Source organism: Vipera berus (assembly GCF_964194415.1).
Source record: "Vipera berus genome assembly, chromosome: W".
In the NCBI taxonomy this organism is placed as follows: Eukaryota; Metazoa; Chordata; class Lepidosauria; order Squamata; family Viperidae; genus Vipera; species Vipera berus.
Genome location: NC_138210.1, coordinates 57,753,285 through 57,773,728, shown reverse-complemented (window position 1 = coordinate 57,773,728; position 20,444 = coordinate 57,753,285). Strand labels below are relative to the sequence as shown.

General features: G+C 41.2%; 1 protein-coding gene across 1 annotated transcript; it reads left to right on the top strand.

The window, feature by feature from the left end:
* The first annotated feature begins 211 nt into the window (after positions 1-211).
* Positions 212-20,186, top strand: LOC308676690 (phosphatidylinositol transfer protein beta isoform-like). The gene is made up of 11 exons (XM_081342681.1): positions 212-302; positions 3,871-3,901; positions 4,076-4,221; positions 4,298-4,406; positions 6,399-6,473; positions 9,537-9,620; positions 11,846-11,923; positions 13,862-13,972; positions 14,683-14,805; positions 15,832-15,913; positions 19,221-20,186. The coding sequence occupies exons 1-10, from the start codon at positions 283-285 to the stop codon at positions 15,877-15,879; spliced, it is 825 nt and encodes a 274-aa protein (XP_081198807.1). The 5' UTR covers positions 212-282; the 3' UTR covers positions 15,880-15,913; positions 19,221-20,186.
* Positions 20,187-20,444: the final 258 nt, after the last annotated feature.

Below are 20,444 nucleotides of genomic sequence, written 5' to 3'. Positions count from 1 at the left end.
CGTTTCCGGAATCAGCCGCCCTGTCAATCAAGAGGCAATTATCTGTCCGACAGGAAGACCCACCCCTGTTCCGTATCGCCCATTCATTGCTTCGGCGGGCTTCTGCCGGAAAACAAAAAAAAAAGAAGCCCGATTGACGGCGGAAATGGCGTCGTAAGGGGCTGGTCTGGGCAAGTGGCGGCTGGAGTGAGGGCGGAAATGGCGTCAATGACCGGGGAGGGGGGGACCAGGAAGAGAAGGCACGGTGTTTTGGGCGTGCGAGGCGCTGGAAGGGTGTGAGGGATGGTGCTCATTAAAGAGTTGTAAGTACTGGAGGGGCAGGGGTGGGCGAGAGGTGCGCGGGGGTGGAGAAGGGTTAATTGGAAGGTGGGAGGGGCTCATAAAGGGAGGGGGTAGGTAAGTGAGGGACGCAGGAGCCGCTATACACGATTACCCCTCCCCCCTTCTTTATTTGACTGTTTTATGTAGCCCCTAACGGTTATATAGTCCTGAACTGTTTCATGTTATATTTTGGATGCTGTGAAAATATTATCAACCTTAAGTTTAGATCTGACATTTGGATGCAATGGGTTCTGTGACTACTTTGAGTTCGAAGTAGCACTTTTTCCTGTTTTCTGAACAGCCTTAACCAAGAGGTTGGATTAAAACTTCTTTATTCCCAGCCAGCATGCCTCTTGTGTCTCAACGCTTCGCAGAGCACCGTGTTTCTTCCAGTTTCTTTCCTGCTCACAGATGGCATCCAGTTGAAGAGACTGAGAATAACACACTACCAGAAAGCCGGTTGTCTACTTCTTACAACTGACTCATTCCTTGTTTTCAGAGAAAGAGATTTTCTTCTTAATTTTACTGCTCTCCCGACATCAATATTTTATTAATTTTCAATAAGAAGTATGGGGAGAGTTCGTTAGGGAGTATCACAATAGTTTCTTGGCTGTCTTTTCCGATATAGAAACTGTATTTGAGGACTGGATTTAGTGGAACTTAATTAGAATAAAAACAGACATATGCAAATATGCAAAGTGTCATCGCAAATCATGCTTAAGCAGTACATGGCAAAGTTTGCAACAGATTTTTCTTTGCTAACATGCCAGGACAGATAACAGCAGGCAATCTTTTAGATGACAAGAATAAAACTCGACTTTTCTGTTTCATCTTAGTCAAAATAATAGAATCTCAGGATTTTATTTAAGGAAGATTACAATCCTGATATTTGCCCCATTCTGCCCAATGGCTTTTGGTTCCTTATAATATGTATTCAGTTGTGTTTTACAATAAAATTGGCAACTTGTGACTCTCCAGATGATGTTGGATTGTATTTCCCATCAATTCAGTTGCTGGCTATTTTGACTGGGAATTGTCGAAGTTGGCCTCTAATTTAGTGAGATTTGAGCCATAACTTCTGACCTCCATTTTTATAATAACTAATATTCTTCACAGTTCTCAGCCAGGGTGGATATATCGCACATTTCACTTAACAGATATGCACAGTGAGGTGTGTTTAACATAGTTTATTTAGATTTATTGACTTTGATTTAGTATTGTGTGAACTCAGTCATTGCTTATAAACCATTATTTAATTTAGCATTTTGTGTGACTTCAGCAAATTCTACATTAGTCAGTATGCTGTGGTTAAGCAGTGTGTGATCTTAGTCTGAAATGTTGTGTTCTATTCTGGATAAGTATAAATGCATGCCTCTAGATCTGTTTCTCAAAGTGTGGTCCAAGGACCCCTTGGGGGTCCCCCAAGATCCTTTCAGGGGTCCACAAAATCAAAATTGTTGCCAACATTTTGTGATAGATTAGATAATTTTAAAAAAAATCCCAGAATGCCCTGGTGCTCACCTTTTTATAACGTCCAAGAAATCCATGTAGAAATAGTTATGAAACCACTAGAATTCAAATTGGACTCGGAGATTTTGCCTTTATTATGTGTCTCATAAAGGCTAAAAACTTTTTTGGTAATAGCTTTGTTTCCTGCCTGGTTGATAATTTGGATTGCTAAATTAGGGTGTTAGCTTGCTTGTGGACCCTCTGTTGTTTTCTGAATGTTATTATTGCTATCTTGTCTGGGTAGTTTTTAACTTTGTTTTTGTTCTGTATTTGATATTTTGTAAGCTGACCAGACTCTCTTTTTGAGTCAGGGGGCTAATCAATAGCTAATCAATATTGAAACATGCATGCTTCAAACTGCAAAGCTTTCAGTGATCTGTTGTGCTTCTTAGGCGCTGATATCTTTCTGCTACCTTTGCAAAAAAAGAGTCTACACAATTTGTAGTCCACAAATAATCTGTCTGCTCATTCATAATGGCCCAAGTCATTCGTCGCCTCAAAACACTAAAAAAGTGTATTATTTACTACTAAAATAGCCCCTTTGGGCAACAGTTTTCCTTAGCTCAGGTGGAAGTAAAATGGGGGTAATTGTTTCTGTTATTTTATTGTTATTTGGTATTTGTAATCTTTTTTTGTCCTCTTCTTTAAGTCACATGGCAGTTAGATGGCCTTGCAAGTCTAATAAATAAGGATAGAGAAGTGACTGTTGACAAGTTTATGATAATTCCTTAAATAAACCTCCTGCTCAGAGTATAATTGAAAGCAATTGTGCTCTGCACATATGTTTATAATTGCTTTGAGATTTCTTTTTTAAATGGGAAGTAATGTGGGATAATAATGTCCATCAATTAAACTGCAGTATCCAGTATAAGTTGTTTTGTAACTTTATATACTTATGGATTTTATCCCATTGAACTTAGTTACATCCTTTAAAATATTTTCAGATGGATAGCTTCTAGTGCTAGCAATCAAAATTGTACCTAACTATTTCTATATAGCAATTTAATATTTTCGTCATGACTTTTTAAAGCAAAAAAAGGGGGGAAGGGAGTTAAAAAAGGAGTTGGTGGTAAGAAAAGGTGGAAAGATTTCGTTGTCTGTATGCACTATAAAATTCTCTGGCTGAAGCAAAATGATTTGAAAGGTCCTTATCTCAGATCTCTTTAGGCAGGAAAGGTGAGAATAAATATTTTAGTGATTAATGGGAATATTTATTGCAAACAAACCAAAAGGATCGTGTCCTTTTTAAGTTTTTTTTCCTTGTAAGATCTATTAAGAACAAATTAAGAATAAAAACCTAATCTGAATCTGTTCCATCTGGTCTGGTAAGCAAACTTGTGAAGGATCCTTTGTAGCTCAGAGAATTCAGTGTATTTTCTAAGCGATCACAGTTGGATCTGTTGATGAAATATAGCAATAGGACTTAAACGACTTACATACCACTTTGTAACACACTCTAAGCAGTTTATAAAGGTGAAGGTTCCCCCGCACAGGCGTGCTAGTCGTTTCCGACTCTAGGGGCCGGTGCTCATCTCCGTTTCAAAGCCGAAGAGCCAGCGTTTGTCCGAGAACGTCTCCGTGGTCATGTGGCCGGCATGACTAGACGCCAGAGGCGCACGGAACGCTGTTACCTTCCCACCGTAGTGGTCCCTATTTTTCTACTTGCATTTTTACGTGCTTTTGAACTGCTAAGTTGTCAGAAGCTGGGACGAGTAACAGGCGCTCACTCTGTTACGCGGCACTCAGGATTCAACCCGCCAAACTGTCGACCTTCTGATCGACAAGCTCAGCGTCCTAACCCACTGAGCCACTGCGTCCCTTAAGCAGTTTATAGAGTCAACCTTGAGCCCATTAGGATCAAACTCCCGGCTCTATTCTACCTAAATACTATATTTGTATGAGTACATTCATGCATTCTTTTTTTTATATAGCAAAAAATAGTGGTGGGAGGGACTGAAAATTGGGGGGGAGGGAAACCTATCTTAACTATTTTCCTTCTCTTTCTTTTCTTCCCCTGCAACAACAACAAAAAAAATCCAGTCGGGTGGTACTACCTTGCTCCGTAGAAGAGGTGAGTAATAAACCTTGCTCTGAGGGAATTCACAACCTCTTATTAAGCCCACTGATAAAGATTGTGGGTAGTCCAGAATTTGCCACACTCTGGCTTGCTTTGCCGTCCACCACTCAGTAGCCTTCCTTTCTCTCAGGGGAACTTTACCCTTCTCTGTCTTTTTGCCGTCTTCAGTATCAAGTGGGACAATTATTTTCCGTGGCTGAGGCCAGTAAGAACAACACTGGTGGCGGTGAAGGAATCGAGGTGCTGAAAAATGAGCCCTACCAACACGAGGGGGAGCAGGGGCAGTACACTCATAAGATCTACCACCTTCAGAGGTAAGAGCCATCCTGGGTGTGGACAGCTGATGGCAATGCTGGATCTGAAGCCTTCCCTCGCTTCTTTCTCCCACAGCAAAGTTCCAGGCTTCATCAAGATGTTTGCCCCAGAAGGGTCCCTTGTCGTCCACGAAAGAGCCTGGAATGCCTATCCTTACTGTCGGACGGGTGAGCCTGCGGGATTAGTATTGGCAGGAACCATTATTGGCCAGGATGGTTGTCTTTCAAGTCCTATCATTCAAATTTCCATACGCTACTGAATAAGATAATTTTATTTTTGGTATAAATTCTCAAAGGCAAATAGCAGTGTTTTTGGCAGAGGTTCAGGGAGCACACCCATTCATGATAAATCCTGCTTGAATTGAGAATGGGGTGCTTGCAGATGGTGGGTGGAGCTTGGTATAATTTGCCAACAGATATTATTATTATTATTATTATTACTATTATTATTACTATTATTATTATTATTATTATTATTATTATTATTATTATTATTATTATTATTATTATTGCTGCATGTCATCTGAAAATACCAAAGTTCTACAAAGTTGGTCAGAGGGCAATGGAGCATTTAGAAGGGAACGAGATCATTCCTGTTATATTCTCCGATTCACTTTCTACGTTGTTAAGCATCACACTGAAAATGAGCCTGCTAATTCTCACTAGCTTGGATTGGCCACCTCTGCCCTTTTCCAGATGCATTTGCCTAAAATAGAAATAAAAAAAAACGGTAACAAGGAATCCATAATAAAAGTTTTAGCATGTTTTTTTTTTAAAAAAGGAAAGAAAAGTGCCCAAATTGTACTCCGTAACCCAGGAAAAAAATTGAAAATCCGGGCTCTGAATCACACAGCAGGTTCTCTTGGCATCGTTCTTTATGCCACTGGGCCCTGAGTCCTCCCAAAAAAAGTTAAATGCAAAAACATTGTCCATTTCTACACTTCTCAGCTCTGATGCCTGTAGCATTCTGCTTACTGAGTGCTGGATTCTAGCGTGACAGTTTGAGTCATGCATCGTTATTACTGTATTTTTATTCTCGGGGCAGAATAATAAGATGTTATTTAGCATGATTTTCTGTGTTGCTTTGCCACACTAATATGCTTTTTGTTTTTTCCCTTATTTTGGCCTCTGCTGCAGTTATTACGGTGAGTGAGTTCTGAAATGGTAGCTATGTGGGGGTGGGTGGGTGTTTCCCTGTTTATTCTTCCCCTTAGCCTCTTGAACACATCTGTTTCCTCTAATACAGGGTCCCCAACCTTTCTGGCTATGTGAACTGCTGGTGCGGGGTGGGGGGTGGGGAGAGGGGACAGGTTCACACGCGCGCTCACTGCTTTCGCAAATGGAGCTTCGCGTGTTTTCCCAGCCTATGTGAGTCCTTGTTATGCTCACAAGGAGAAACCCCTCTTCTAAGAAACAGGCAGGAACCACAAGAAAAACAACAACCCCTTTTAGTCTCACAGACCTGAGTCAATGTCCAAGGCAAACAAACACAGTCCACAGAAACTCGATCCTCAACACGAATGGTTGCCTTTGCCAACCAGCACCTCCCACACCTTCCCTTTTATAATTCAGCCAAGGTGTGGCTTCTTAATGCCTTCTCCTTTGCCTTTGGAGCCGCCCCATTGCATTCCTCTGTCCTACTCATTTCTCTTGCCTGCACTTTCGTGCATCCTGGATTTGTCCCAACTGTTCTTCATCATTGTCCATCTCAGGCTCCCAGCACAGCTGTGTCTCAGCCTGAGCAAGAGTAGAGGGGCCAGGCTCCTCGTCCGACTGTAAGCCTTGGAGCTCCTGAGAGCCTTCCTCTGACTCTAATGTCACTCCAGGCCCCGCCTCCTCATCTGATTCCTCAGACTCAGCTGCCGGATCCACTGGCTGGCAAGGAATCACAACAGTGTGCTTGCTGCCCCTTGCGCAGCTCAGTTCACAGTGGGCCATGGACCAGATCTGGCCCACAGACTGGGGGTTAGGGACCCCTGCTCTGATACGTACCCTCTTATGGGGTTCATCGGTTCTATGAATTGAATCGTTATAGTCAATTCGTAGTTGTACAGATTGACTCAGAGGATTCAAGGTAACATATCCCCCGACAAGTGCTATTTGGCCTTTAGTGTTTGCAGGTTCTATTGTCTGCACCAAGCATTCTTGTAACCTTGTTTCCTTCTCCTTTTCAATAGAATGAGTACATGAAGGATGATTTCTTTGTCAAAATTGAAACGTGGCACAAACCCGATTTAGGTGAACAAGAAAATGTAAGTGGAAGAATGCAGATTGCATGCTAACAGCCCAAAGAATTGGGGTACCTAAATCCTACCGAATGTTATTCTTTATAGATAGTCTTCGACTTACAACCATTTGTTTAGTTCAAAGTTATAGAGGCACTGAAAAAAGTGACTTAATGACCATTTTTCACACAACTGTTGCAGCATCCCTATGATTATTTATTCATTTATTTAATTAGTTTTATATACCGCCCTATTCCCGAAGGACTCAGGGCGGTTTACAGGGCAAAATTTAAAAGACAATATAAAAGTTGAAATAGAAATAGAATTAAAATGAATTAAATTAATTAATAGCCCAACAAATTAAAACAAAGTTTAAAAACTTAAAAGCCCTCAGTCCAGGCCAGATAGATCAAAGAACCAGGTTTTTAGGTCCCGGCGAAACAAACGAAGGTCGGGGGCGGTCTGGAGTTCCACAGGCAGATCATTCCATAGGGCAGGTGCGCCCACAGAGAACGCCCTCCCTCTGGGGATCACCCACCGGCACTCCCTGACCGGCGGCACCCTAAGGAGGCCCTCCCTATGGGAGCGCACAGGACGATGGGAAGTTGATGCTGGCAGCAGGTGCTCCCTAAGATAATCCGGGCCCATGCCATTTAGGGCTTATGTGATCAAACTTTGGACGCTTGGCAGCTGGCATGCATTTATGAGGGTGGCAGTGTGCCAGGGTCATGTGATCACCTTTTGCAACCTTCTGACAAGCAAAGTCAATGGGGAAGCCAGATTCACGTAATGTTGTTAACAGTTTATTTATTTTTATTTTATTTTAATTCCATTTATATCCCGCCCTTCTCCGAAGACTCAGGGCGGCTTACAAGCTTAGCAGTAGCCTTCATTCTATGTATATGCCTGCTTATTAGGGCTCTCACACACACCCCCAAGCGGCATTATTACAAAGTCAGCTTAATTGCCCCCAACAATCTGGGTCCTCATTTTACCTACCTCGGAAGGATGGAAGGCTGAGTCAACCTTGAGCCTGGTGGGATGCGAACCTGCACTAATTGCAGGTATTTATTTAACAACGTGGGCAAGAAAGGTCATAAAATGGGGCAAAACTCACTTAACTGTCTTGCTTAGCAATAAAATGGGCTCAGTCGAGGATTGCTTGTATAGGCAATAAGATTTTGTATTGCTGGACTCAAGTTTTATTACCCAGAAATAAAACTGGGGTTAATCCATGATTAGGGGACATTGAGAACATCACAGACTAATTCTGGTTTGGAGAGTTAGCTTCCAGAAAACCTTTGGAACAGCTGAATCATTGTGGTTCAGAGAATTCAGCTGCACATATCCCTATCAGCATTTATTTTCATGTCTGGCTAATTATGTAGAAGAGAAGTTTTGGATTATTATGATTATGTGCTTATTGGCTTAGTGTGACATGGGAAATTAAGCTGTGCTTTATTTCCTTGGGGCTTGCCATATTGTTCAAATCCAGCCATTAGGGTTTGTGTGATGTTGAATTTAACATGGTATCCAAGTCCACTTTAATTACAGTTAAACTGTGGGTTGTTATAATTGGGATGTGTTAAACTCAACGTTTGAGGCATAGAACAATCCAATGTTCTCTTGGGGAGTTCTGGAAAAGACTGATTTGACTCTGGTTTACCAGAAATAAATCTCCCTCTCCAGATGTGTTATCTAGGCCAGGGATCTTCAAACTTGGCCCTTTTATGACTTGTGGACTTCAACTCCCAGAATTCCTCAGCCAGTGTGCCTGGCTGTGGAATTCTGGGAGTTGAAGTCCACAAGTCATAAAAGGGCCAAGTTTGAAGACCCCTGATCTAGGCAGGGTGTCAACAGTCAGATTTTCATGCATTATGTGACATATTTAATAGGAAATAAAGCACTTAGAATAAAAAGACTTTTTTTAAAAAAGCAAAGAAGCTGGAGCAAGAGCTTGCTTGACGCAGGACCTCTAAATCCAAAGAATTATGTTTAATCATGACGTACAAAGTAGCCCAATGAAACAAGATTCTGTAGGGCAATGGACAAAAAGAAGTAATACAAAACCTAAATAGGTTAGCATTCAAAGTATCAAGCAAGTTCAATCAAATGCAACAGGCTTTAACTTGATGACAATATGTCATAGAAAAAAATTGGAGAAAGTCCTGGACGAAATATTCCAAAAGTTGATTGAAGGCCCCAAGAAGATAGCATTCCATATGCTACCCACCTATTCCTTAAAGGAAGGCAGCTGGAGAAGAGTCTCCAGGGATCCCAATAGATTAAAAGAAAGCTGGCAGAAATTTTACATACTGGCTGCATTCACACATGCTAGTTATATTTCTTTTTGTTAAAAAAGCCAGAGACATAAGCCAGTCTTTTAGACAAGTAAAATTTTCATGGTTCATTTAAAATTTCATAGCTAATACCAAGGTTTTTTTTAAAAAACAACAACAACTCGTGACTTACATAATTATGTCTTGGTTAGATGCTTTAAAAAAGGTCTTACAGCAAACTATGATTGAATAAGAAAAATCATGAATACTGCCCTGTTCACACATCATATTGTACTATATTTATAGTTAGTGAGCCAACAAAAACATAGTTTCAGACTGGTTGGATGTTCTGAAACCATGACTATCTGGTCTAGATATAGCTGTTAACCTGAGCAAAAACCTACCCAAGTAATTTTGTTGGTGATTCATAAGTGGCCACAGGGCAATCCATATTTAGAACTTGTTATCAAACTGTAAATTATGGAAATGGGAATTATTAAATATTTCATTTAAAAATATTTTAGATAATTTCTTAAACTTTTTAATTAATGAACAGACAGCGATCATACTAATCATTTTAATAATTAAAATTCAATCAAATTCTTTTGTCCTGGTCCCACCCACTTCTTTTTGGAATGCAATTCTAGGCAGGCTACTCAAAAGGCAGTTGGTAAAAAGTTGCTTGCCTTATGAGGTGTGAATTCACTACCTAAAATATCATCAATATGTATTAAACTTAAGCAGAAATTCGGCAGAATCACCTACTTTGATATTGTCAGTAACTTCTGAAATTGTAATATCTCCTTTGCAGGTCCATGGGCTGGATGCAGATACTTGGAAAGATGTGGACGTTGTTCACATAGACATTGCTGATCGGACACACGTATCAGATGATGTAAGAAGATGTTGGCTGGGCTGTGGCCTTGGCAGTTGGCAATATGGGTGACCTGAGATGAAGGCAGTGAAGGAAGGAAGGAAGTGAAGGAAGTGAGGAAAGCTAAGACTCAAAATGAACTAAGGCTTGCGGCCAAAGTCAAAAATAAAAAAAGCTTCTTTCAACATGTAAAAAAGAAGAAAAAAGTTAAGAAAATGATTGGTCCATTAGTGGGGGAAAGTGGCAAGAAGGTGACAAGCAATAGGGAGAAAGCAGAACTATTTAACTCGTTTTTTGCATCTGTCTTTACACAAAGGGAAAAAACAGTCCAACCTACCAAAAACAGTGCCATAAAAAACAGAATAGAAACACAAGTTAAGATAGGCAAGAAAATGGTAAGTGAGCACCTGTCCAGCCTAGACGAGTTCAAATCACCAGGACCAGATAGATTACACCCCAAGGTTCTCAAGGAACTGGCAGATGTGATCTCAGAAACATTGAACTATATTTTTCAAAGATCCTGGAACACTGGGGAACTACCAGAGGACTGGAAAAGAGCTGATGTAGTTCCCACCTTCAGAAAAAGGGGAAAAATAGATCCAGAAAATTACAGACCTATCAGCCTGACCTGGGGAGATTCTGGAAAAGATAAACAACGAATCAGTGAACACCTAGAAGCAAAAAAGTCATTACTAAAAGCCAACATGGATTTGTGAAAAACACATCATGCCAGACAAATCTTATTGCATTCTTTGATCAAGTGACAAAATTAGTTGACCAGAGGAATGCTGTGGATATAATTTACTTGGACTTCAGTAAGGCATTTGATAAAGTAGATCACAACCTACTACTTGATAAGATAGAAAAATATGGGTTAGACAGCAACACCACCAGATGGATTTGTAGCTGGCTAACTGGCTGTACTTAGCATGTGGTCCTCAGTGGAACTGCATCTACATGGAGGGGGGTGCCCCAGGGTTCTGTTCTGAGCCCAGTGCTCTTCAACATCTTCATCAATGATTTGGACGAGGGATAGATGGGAAACTCATCAAATTTGCAGATGACACCACGCTGGCAGGAATAGCCAACACTCCAGAAGATAGGCTTAAGATACAGGAGGATCTGGACAGACTTGAACACTGGGTGCTATCTAAAAATGAAATTCAGTGGTGAAAAAAGTAAGGTTCTACATTTAGGCAAGAAAAACCAAATGTACAGGTATAATATAGGTGGTACCTTGCTCAATAGTAGTAACTGTGAGAGGGATCTCAGAGTCCTAGTGGACAATCACTTAAATATGAGCCAGCAGTGTGCTGCAGCTGCCAAAAAAGCCAACACAGTGCTAGGCTGCATTAACAGACGGATAGAATCAAGATCACATGAAGTATTAATACCACTTTACAATGCCTTGGTAAGGCCACACTTGTAATACTGCATCCAGTTTTGGTCACCACGTTGTAAAAAAGATGTTGAGACTCTAGAAAGAGTACAGAGAAGAGCAACAAAGAGGATTAGAGGTCTGGAGACTAAAACATGTAAAGAACGGTTGCTGGAATTGGATATTTCTAGTTTAAGGAAGAGAAGGACGAGGGGTGACATGATAGCAGTGTTCCAATATCTCAGGGGCTGCCACGAAGAAGAGGGAGTCAAGCTATTCTCCAAAGCACCTGAAAGCAGGACAAGAAGCAACGGATGGAAACTAATCAAGGAGAGAAGCAACCTAGAACTAAGGAGAAACTTCCTGACAGTTAGAACAATTAACCAGTGGAACAACCTGCCTCCAGAAGTGGCGAATGCTCCAACACTGGAAGTTTTTAAGAAGAGACTGGACAGCCATTTGTCTGAAATGGTATAGGGTTTCCTGCCTGAGCAGGGGGTTGGACTAGATGACCTCCAAGGTCCCTTCCAACTTTATTATTATTAAGGCAGGACAATTCTGGGTCATGAAAAAAGGACTGGGAAACTCTGGTGGGCTACAGATAATCGACTGACCTATACCAGTTCCACTAACAGCTTGCTAAAGTTCTGGTGTCATCCTCAGTCTCTTGTTTTTCACTGACTTGGATGTTAAACATTGCCTTTTTTTCAACCTTCCTCTGTAGCTAAGTTAGTTGTTTCTGCTAAACTGTAGTGGGAAACGTGTTGACTTGTTCTGACTATTTTTTTCTTTAAATAGTTATTCAGATTCTTCCTCATATCACAGCTGGCTAGGACTTCTGTCTCAACTCAACTCTTTTCTCTTTCAGGATTACAAACCGGATGAAGATCCATCTCTTTTCAAATCTCTGAAGACAGGCAGAGGCCCTCTCGGCCCTGACTGGAAGGTAAAATCTACCCCATAAAAAGAAGGAAACTGGCTTTTTAGTACATCTTTGATAGCCTGCCCTCCTCCCTCCCAACCCCCCCCCCCCGTCCCCGCATTCAGGCATTCTAGATTCCAAGAGAGGCTTGAAAAGAAGCAACCTCGTTAAGAGTCCCCCAAATTTGGTTTGACGAAATGTTTATGGTTATCAGGTTATCTCTCATCTAAAATAGGAGATCAGTCCTGCTTTTTCCCATAGAATTATAAGCCTTGCTCATACACAATGCTGTTCTGCTGGGCTGACTTAAGCTGCCCGTGGATTTTCAGAGGTGTAGTTAATGCCACACAGCTCCTCTGCTATGCTAGACTGTGTTGTTGTTAGCTGCGAAGTCGTGTCCGACCCATCGCGACCCTATGGACAACATTCCTCCAGGCCTTCCTGTCCTCTACCATCATCTGGAGTCCATTTAAGCTCACGCCTACTGCTTCAGTGACTCCATCCAGCCACCTCATTCTCTGTCGTCCCCTTCTTCTATTGCCCTGGATCTTTCCCAGCATTAGGCTCTTCTCCAGTGAGTCCTTCCTTCTCATTAGGTATGCTAGACTAGCCTTCCCCAATTTGACACCCTCTGAAAATGTTGCTATACAACTCCCATCATCCCCAGCCTGCATCTGGAGAGCATCAGGATGGAGATGACAGATTAATAGCATGAAGATCTAGATTGATTGCCTTGTCTTGAAAATATATCTGATGGTCCCAGACCAACCACTATTTTCTCAGCCTAACGTGATCTCCTTAAGGAAAAGTAATCTCTGTTTTCTTCACTTGAAGGGTTGTCCGGAGGGATAACATTTTTTCCCCCCAAGTATATTTGTTGAAAAATGCAAACTGGGTAAAAAAACAAAATTCATGTGGGAAAGTTTGATTTACCGTTATCTGCTCTTTCTGCCTCTCAAGTTCCCCTCAGGTGTTTCACCAAAGAGAAACATTATTTTAAAATGTCCAGGATTTGGGGGGGGGGGGGGGGAGAGAAGGGAAAAACTATGCCCTCTCCATGCCTTGAGTGGTATTACAATTTTTTAAGAACTTCTTTCCAACCCAACAGAATGATAAAAATAAGGAATTATGTAAAATGGCTTGTAACTCCACCTATCTATCTTTGGGAAGCTCTCTGAATAGAACTGGGCCAAATTTGGTCCGTGGGAGAAGCTGGCATGAGTTTAAAATGGGGCTGGGTCCAGCCAAGGGCGAGAGAGAAAAAAGTCTAGACAAATTACCCTGTGGGAAAGGCCATTGAGTTCAGATGCTGCTGCATGCTTCATCTAAGGCCGCCCTCGTTTCCTGGTCCACAAATTCCATGTGCTCTGCATGCTTTCCTGTGTCAGAAGGAAAACCCCATACATGATTGCAATGAGATGATAGCACAAATAGTCCTCGTTTAGTAACTGTTGGAGTTATGATGATGTTTAAAAACACCTGGCTTTGTGACCAGTTCTCACAGTTATGACCATCCAAGCATCTCATAAATTGTGAAGCCATCTATGCGCTTCACAACAAGTGTCACGACAAGCAGAGCGAATATAGAATATAATCACAAGTTCTGGTCACCTGATGTCTCAATGACTGGCGGTTTGCTTAATAACTGGGAAGTGTCATTCAGAGTCTGGCAGTCAGGTGATTTTCTGCTTAGCAATGAAGTGGCCGGCGCCAATCGTGGTCACTAAGCAAGGATTACCTGTAACTGTATTTAATCACAAACCAAATCTGTGAAATTGAATTTCATTTGTGTTCTGGATGTCCAATACGAAAGTATTGGAGGAGTGTGACTTCGGGCATGCCATTCAAGAGTCACACACATTGGACAAAATAGCACATCCTGGTCCTGCCGTAACTCTTCTGATTTTATTCTCTCTCTCTCTCTCTCTCTCTCCCCCCCCACCCCCTTTTCTTTCCCGTTAGCGGGAACTAGCCAATAATGAAGATTGTCCCCACATGTGTGCCTACAAACTTGTGACTGTGAAGTTCCGCTGGTGGGGCCTTCAGGGAAGGGTTGAAAAGTTTATCCAAAAGGTGAGTTCAAGGTGGACAGTTGTTTGCCCCAGTTTGAGGAAATTTGCTGGAATCTGAAGCTCTGTTTGAGGGGGGAAAGCCCCTCCCAATAATATCAAGCTGATATCGCTTTTTATGGAATATTAGGATAGAGAGATTGAGTCCAGTAAACATCAGGCCATTTTCTCAGAAGCACAGAATTTAACTACAGGCAGTCCTTGACTTACAACCATTTGTTTAGTGACTGTTCGAAGTTACAACAACGCTGAAAAAAGTGACATTATTGTTTTTCACATGTACAACCATTGTAGCGTTCCCGTGGTCATGTGATAGAAATTCAGACCTTTGGCAATTGGCATGTATTTGTGATGGTTGCAGTGTCTGGGCAGTCGTGATCTTCTGAGAAGCAAGGTCAATGGGGAAGCCAGATTCACTTAACTGTGTTACTAATTTAACAACTGCAGTGATTCACTTAACAACTCTGGCAAGAAATGGGGCAAAATTCACTTAACAACTTATCTTGATTAGCAACAAAAAAATTGGGCTCAGTTGATCGTAAGTCGAAGACTATCTGTGGTTCAAAATGGCTGCCAGTCTTGCTTTTCTGTCTGAAGAACCTAGCCTAGATTTATTCCTGTGACTTTGAAGTCTAAAGGCTTTGAAAACTGCTTTTCATTCCCAATTTTCTCAGCATCTCAGTTTCTTAAAAGCTTCTCTGTCCCCTTTGACAGCAAGAAAGACGCCTCTTTACCAACTTCCATAGGCAGCTCTTTTGCTGGTTGGATAAGTGGGTGGATTTAAGCATGGCTGACATCCGGCAGATGGAGGACGAGACACAGAAAGAGCTTGATGAGGTACTAAGGATGGTTATCAGTTTGGGAGAATAGTACGTACTGGATGAGGTAATCAAGTAGCTTTCTTTCCCCACGGAAAGTCTCTGCTATAACAAGAGACAAATCCTTTATTCTTCTATAGAAGGAAATGAATATAAGGGTATTTTATAAAATGAAGGGTCCTAGCTAAAAATGAAACAAATGTGCTTTTTTTTCTTCAAAATCATGTTTTATTCTTAAAAGGGTGCAAATAACAAAGTTTTTTAAAAAAGACTTTCTTAGTAGTAGGAAGATGTAAAAAAGATTACATTAATAATCTATAATACGGGAGGGATATATGTGATCCATATGTAGTCTCTTCCCAACCTTTTCGTGTCTGCTATATTTTTTCTCCAAGATATATCGTTGCTGGAATTAGTATCAAAAACATTACTTCTCAGCTTTGGGGCTAAGACCAAGTATAGTAACAGCAGCAAATCCATCAGATTTTAGTAATACAATGTTGTGAAGGGCTTAATCACCTACAGTATTTCTAGTTGGAAAGATTGCAACCCCCTCCACCACAAACTTTTCAAATAGATTTTAAAAAAATTGGCCCGGCTATTTCGCATAGTGCCATTGCTATTTTGTTCTTTTGATACTAAATAATTAAAAAGGAGAGCTAGCCTCTTGCTTCTGTAGCAGTGTTTCTCAACTTTGGCAACTTGAAGATATGTGAGGACTTCAACTCCCAGAATTCTCTAGCCAGCCATGCTGGCTGGAGAATTCTGGGAATTGAAGTCCAACTATCTTCAAATTGCCAAAATTGAGAAACACTGCTCTATGTAGCTGTCCGTTTGGTTGTATATTCATAAACAGCCACCTGTGATTAAAATATGGTAATATGTAAATTCATTTGAATTCAGTTGTACTTGGTTACTGCTAGGAAACACAGAATTGTTTTGACAAGTGGAATTAAGGCTAGGAGAAGCCGAAGTGGGCCAAACCCATTAGGAAATTATTCTTGCAAAAAAGCCATTCAACCAGAAATTCTATATTCTATTGCAGATCCGCCAGAAGGGCACAGTGAGAGGCATGACTGTCGGGGATGAATGAGTGCCCCCTGCTGCCTAGACAAAGAAATGACAAGGTTGGAAAAAACGGGAGTGGAATAAATAGCATACTGGAAAGCAATGCAGGGAGTTGATTCAACTCATGTCTCAGTTTAGCATAATAAAAATGCGTGATGTTTGCCACACACAACCTTTGCTCCTCCCATTACAGTGCAAGTGTTGTTGTTAGTTGCGAAGTCGTGTCCGACCCATCGCGACCCTATGGACAACGTTCCTCCAGGCCTTCCTGTCCTCTACCATCTTCTGGAGTCCACTTAAGCTGACGCCTACTGCTTCAGTGACTCCATCCAGCCACCTCATTCTCTGTCATCCCTTTCTTCTATTGCCCTCAATCTTTCCCAGCTTTAGGCTCTTCTCCAGTGAGTCCTTCCTTCTCATTAGGTGGCCAAAGTATTTGAGTTTTAGCTTCAGGATCTGGCCTTCTAAAGAGCAGCCAGGGTTGATCTCCTCTAGGACTGACCGGTTTGATCGCCTTGCAGTCCAGGGGACTTGCAGGAGTCTTCTCCAGCACCATAGTTCAAAGACCTCAATTCTTTGGCGCTCAGCCTTTCTTATGGTGCAAGTGCAAATAAACTAAACTAAACTAAAAAAGAAGACTATAATTAGCCATAGAGAGCCAGTTTGGTGTGGTGGTTAAGACATCAGTCTAGAAACCAGGAGACTATGAGTTCTAGTTCCACCTAAGGCACAAAGCCAGCTGGGTGACCTTGAGCCAGTCATTCTCTGTAGCCTGAAAAAAGCAATGGCAAGCACTTCTGAAAAACTTGCAAAGAAAACTGTAGGTACCGGTACTTGTCCAGGCAGTCACCAGACATCAACACTTACTCAAAGGCACAAAACAACAGCAACAGCAACAACAACAACAATAATAATAATAATAATAATATGTCTCCTTTAGTGCAGGCTAGGATATTAATTCATGATTTAAAATTTGGCTTTGGTTTAACCAGGAAATTAGTGCTAATTATTGATTTCCTGCCTTACTTGAATCAACTGTGAGAGGGCTGTATGCACAGGAAAAGATTTGTCACATCTTATTTAGCTGAGATCTGACTGAGCAGATGCGGTCAATATGGTATAGAATAGATCATCTTTGCGAGAAATGAGCATATAAAGCTAAAATTAGTAGGGATATTTTTAAGGCCACTTCATAATTTGCATTGCATTACTTTTTAAACATTCTTATGATTAGAGCTATAAATTCAAATAAATAGCAGGGTTTGCAGATTCATACTAGCTATTTTTTTTAACCAACAAAGCATAAATGTAACTTCCTCAGTTTGGTATCTTTCAGATGTGTTCAGTTCAAATTCTCTTTGTTCTTGGTTATTTATAACCTCAAACATCTGAACTGCATCTGATGGAGGAAAGCTGGTTTAAATCTGTCAGTTAGCATTCATCTTAAACTTTATTTGTATGTCTAAATTGCTTCATGTAATTATAAAAGAGAAATAGACCACAGAATATTTTTAAAGAATGCTAAGTTAATCTGTACTATAAATTCCACTTTAAAATGTAGAATGTAAGCATAGATAGAATAAGCAATCTAGCCACAAGCAATCTGCTTTAAAAAGTAGAATGGCAGACATTTTGATTGAAAGATCCCCTTTGAAGATTATAGCCTGGTGTCCAAAAGAACAAGTTTGGGGCCCAGGAGTCTCTTCCAGATGATAAAGTTAAAAAAAATCCTTCCTTTTGGGACTTACTATACTTTAACAATAGCAATATCACTTATATACAACTTCACAGTGCTTTACAGCCCTCTCTAAGCAGTTTACAGAGTCAGCCTATTGCCCCCAACAATCTGGGTCCTCATTTTACTCACCATGGAAGGCTGAGTCAACCTTGAGCTGGTCAGAATCAAACTCTTGGCAGTGAGCTGAGTTAGCCTGCAGTAACCACTAATCATGGTCTTAACCACTGCATCCCCACGGCTCTTTAGCTAGTTGAAGACTCAAAAGCAAGGCCATAGTTCTTACATTCAAGTGAAATTGAGAAAAAAAATAGCTTTCGGTAATCAGGAATAGTTTGTATTCATTCATACACACCTTCGATTGTCTTCATCTTCGTCAGCTAAGACCACATGTCCAAAGGTGCATCTTACAGGTAGGTCTAAACTGGGCAGAACTTGCATTAGATTATATAGGACAGCTTGATGACTGCAATAGAGGAGCTAAGATTTTTGATTTCCTATTTTTTAATGCATGGGTGTCAAAACTGCCGGCCCATGGGCCGGACACGTGACACAGAAGCCGTGTCTACCCCATTACCGGAAACGGCAAAACAGTCCCGATACGTTGCACGACATCATGTGATGTCGCGAGTTTGACATGTCTGGTTTAATGAAAGCAAGAAAAATGTTCTTAATTTTTTAAAAAAATGCCACGGCTGAAATTTTGCTCAATGTGTATATTTACAAAATAGTGTTTGTTTCCTGTAATAGGGATGCCAATAGGGATTTCTTGAGCTCAACTGGTAGCATTATATATGGTGTCTAGTTCAAGGGAAGCAGGGACTGATTATCCAAGCTTCCCTGACTTATTTCATAGTTGACTCTGATTAATGGAACTCAAGATCCTGTAGTTCAGTGTTCCTCAACTTTGGCAACTTTAAATGGGCCTAGCACAACTCACTGCGGACAACTTGCCACAGAGAACTCGCTGCAGGACAAGAGTTACACTAATAACAAAGAAATGGTGGGATAGAGTAATTAAAGAAAAGATGCAAAAGGATGGACAAAATGAAATGTCAGCGACAAAAATTAAAATAATTTTCTCATTGTTTTAAATTGAATTGTTGAATTGTCCCTCGGTGAGTTGTCCCATTCTGACTTTAAGCATGCTGGCTGGGGAATTCTTGAGCTGAAGTCCATATATCTTAAAAAGTTTCCAAGGTCAAGAAATACTTTTCTAGTTAAAACCAGGGGTAGATTCCACAGGCCACGGTCTTTGTTTCATGTGTGTGGAGTTTTGTTGACATCATCCAAGCATCCAAAAATAGAAAGCAAGGCAGACAAGCAGTTGTCACCCAAGGCCTGGCGTGAATACTCCGATTTGTTTATGCCAGGGGTAGGCAACCTTGGCTCTTTTATGACTCGTGGACTTCAACTCCCAGAATTCCTGAGCCAGCACAGCTGTCTCAGGAATTCTGGGAATTGAAGTCCACGAGTCATAAAAGAGCCAAGGTTGCCTACCCCTGGTTTATGCAAAGTGTAAATCAGAGAAGGCTGAATTTCATGAAACTTGTTCAGGTTTAGACTCAAGTTTTCTCCGTGGAGAAAATGCTACATTTTGCTCATTCCTCCCTGTCTCTTTTCTACCTTAGATGCAGTGCCTGTTCTGACCTGAGATTGGACCTATCCTTGTTGGACTCTGGCTTCTCCTTCCTCCTCCTCCTCGTCACCTCGGAAGGGGGAGATGGGTTCTTTCTTTCATTCCATCCATTTGGTCCTAAGATATTCCAAGATGTCCCCGATTTTACCAACCTGGGGAGCTCCATGAAACTGCTGCATATTACTTACTGATCATGGATTAATAGGTGTCCTTACCGCATGAATGGGATATCAGAGGGGGCAAGGACCTTTCAGGGGTGGGCGGGGCATCTCCCCTTTTCACACTGCAGAGTCAGGAATGCATGAATATTAATAACATTAATCTGAATATTTTTAGAATCATACTTCAGCGGGTGGGTGAGGAATTTTCTAGGAGGGGAAGAAAAAAAAAAGACGATTTGAATTGGGAGGGTGGGGAATTTAAAGTTAGGAATAGTTTCTCTTTCACAGTGGAGAGTTTTAAGCCGCCCATGAAAACTCTTGAAACTGCATTCAGCTTCCAGAGCTGTGGGGGAGGTTTCCGCTCCAGGAGTTTTCCTATGCATGCTACATGTTGGAGTCAAACATGCCATTAGACAAGACCAGTTACAGGCAGAGCTGTGTCTCCCATTTGACCTGATTTGTCAGACACAGCATAAACTGCAGATTTGGTGGGACAGTTTCCTGCTATATTTTTCTGCTTTGAAACAGCACTGGGACCTTCTCTTTAATTCCTTTTCCTTGGTTGCCCTCGCCTCCACCTCCTGTTTCAGGGGACCGGGAAAAGCAAATAGTTTTCCAGTTGGGGAAGAGGCGCATATAGAAGCATTTGAAGCCTTCTGGAGCTTAAGGAGAAAAAAAACAGACTTGGAGGCCCTGGGCTGTAGTTCAAGGATCTGAACAGTATTTTATTTTTTTTTGAAAAAGAAAACACAAAATCTTTTTTTAAAAAGTAAAACAGTAAATAAACTTGAAACTGAGTTCTTGTTTGATTCTTATATTGGGGGAGAGTCAATGACTGCTGTAGATTATTTCAGTCTTTTCTTGTAATTTGTGTTCTCTCAGTGCACTGAAGATCAAAATGAGACATTTTATGCAATTCCATACGTTACTTGTTTGCACCCCAGATTATCATAGACTTTTGACAGAAGACCCCACGTGTAAGTGTGTGCTTTTCTGGTGGGTTGGCTTCATGCCCTAGAACAGGGCTTTTCAACCTTTCCACCCATTGCACCACT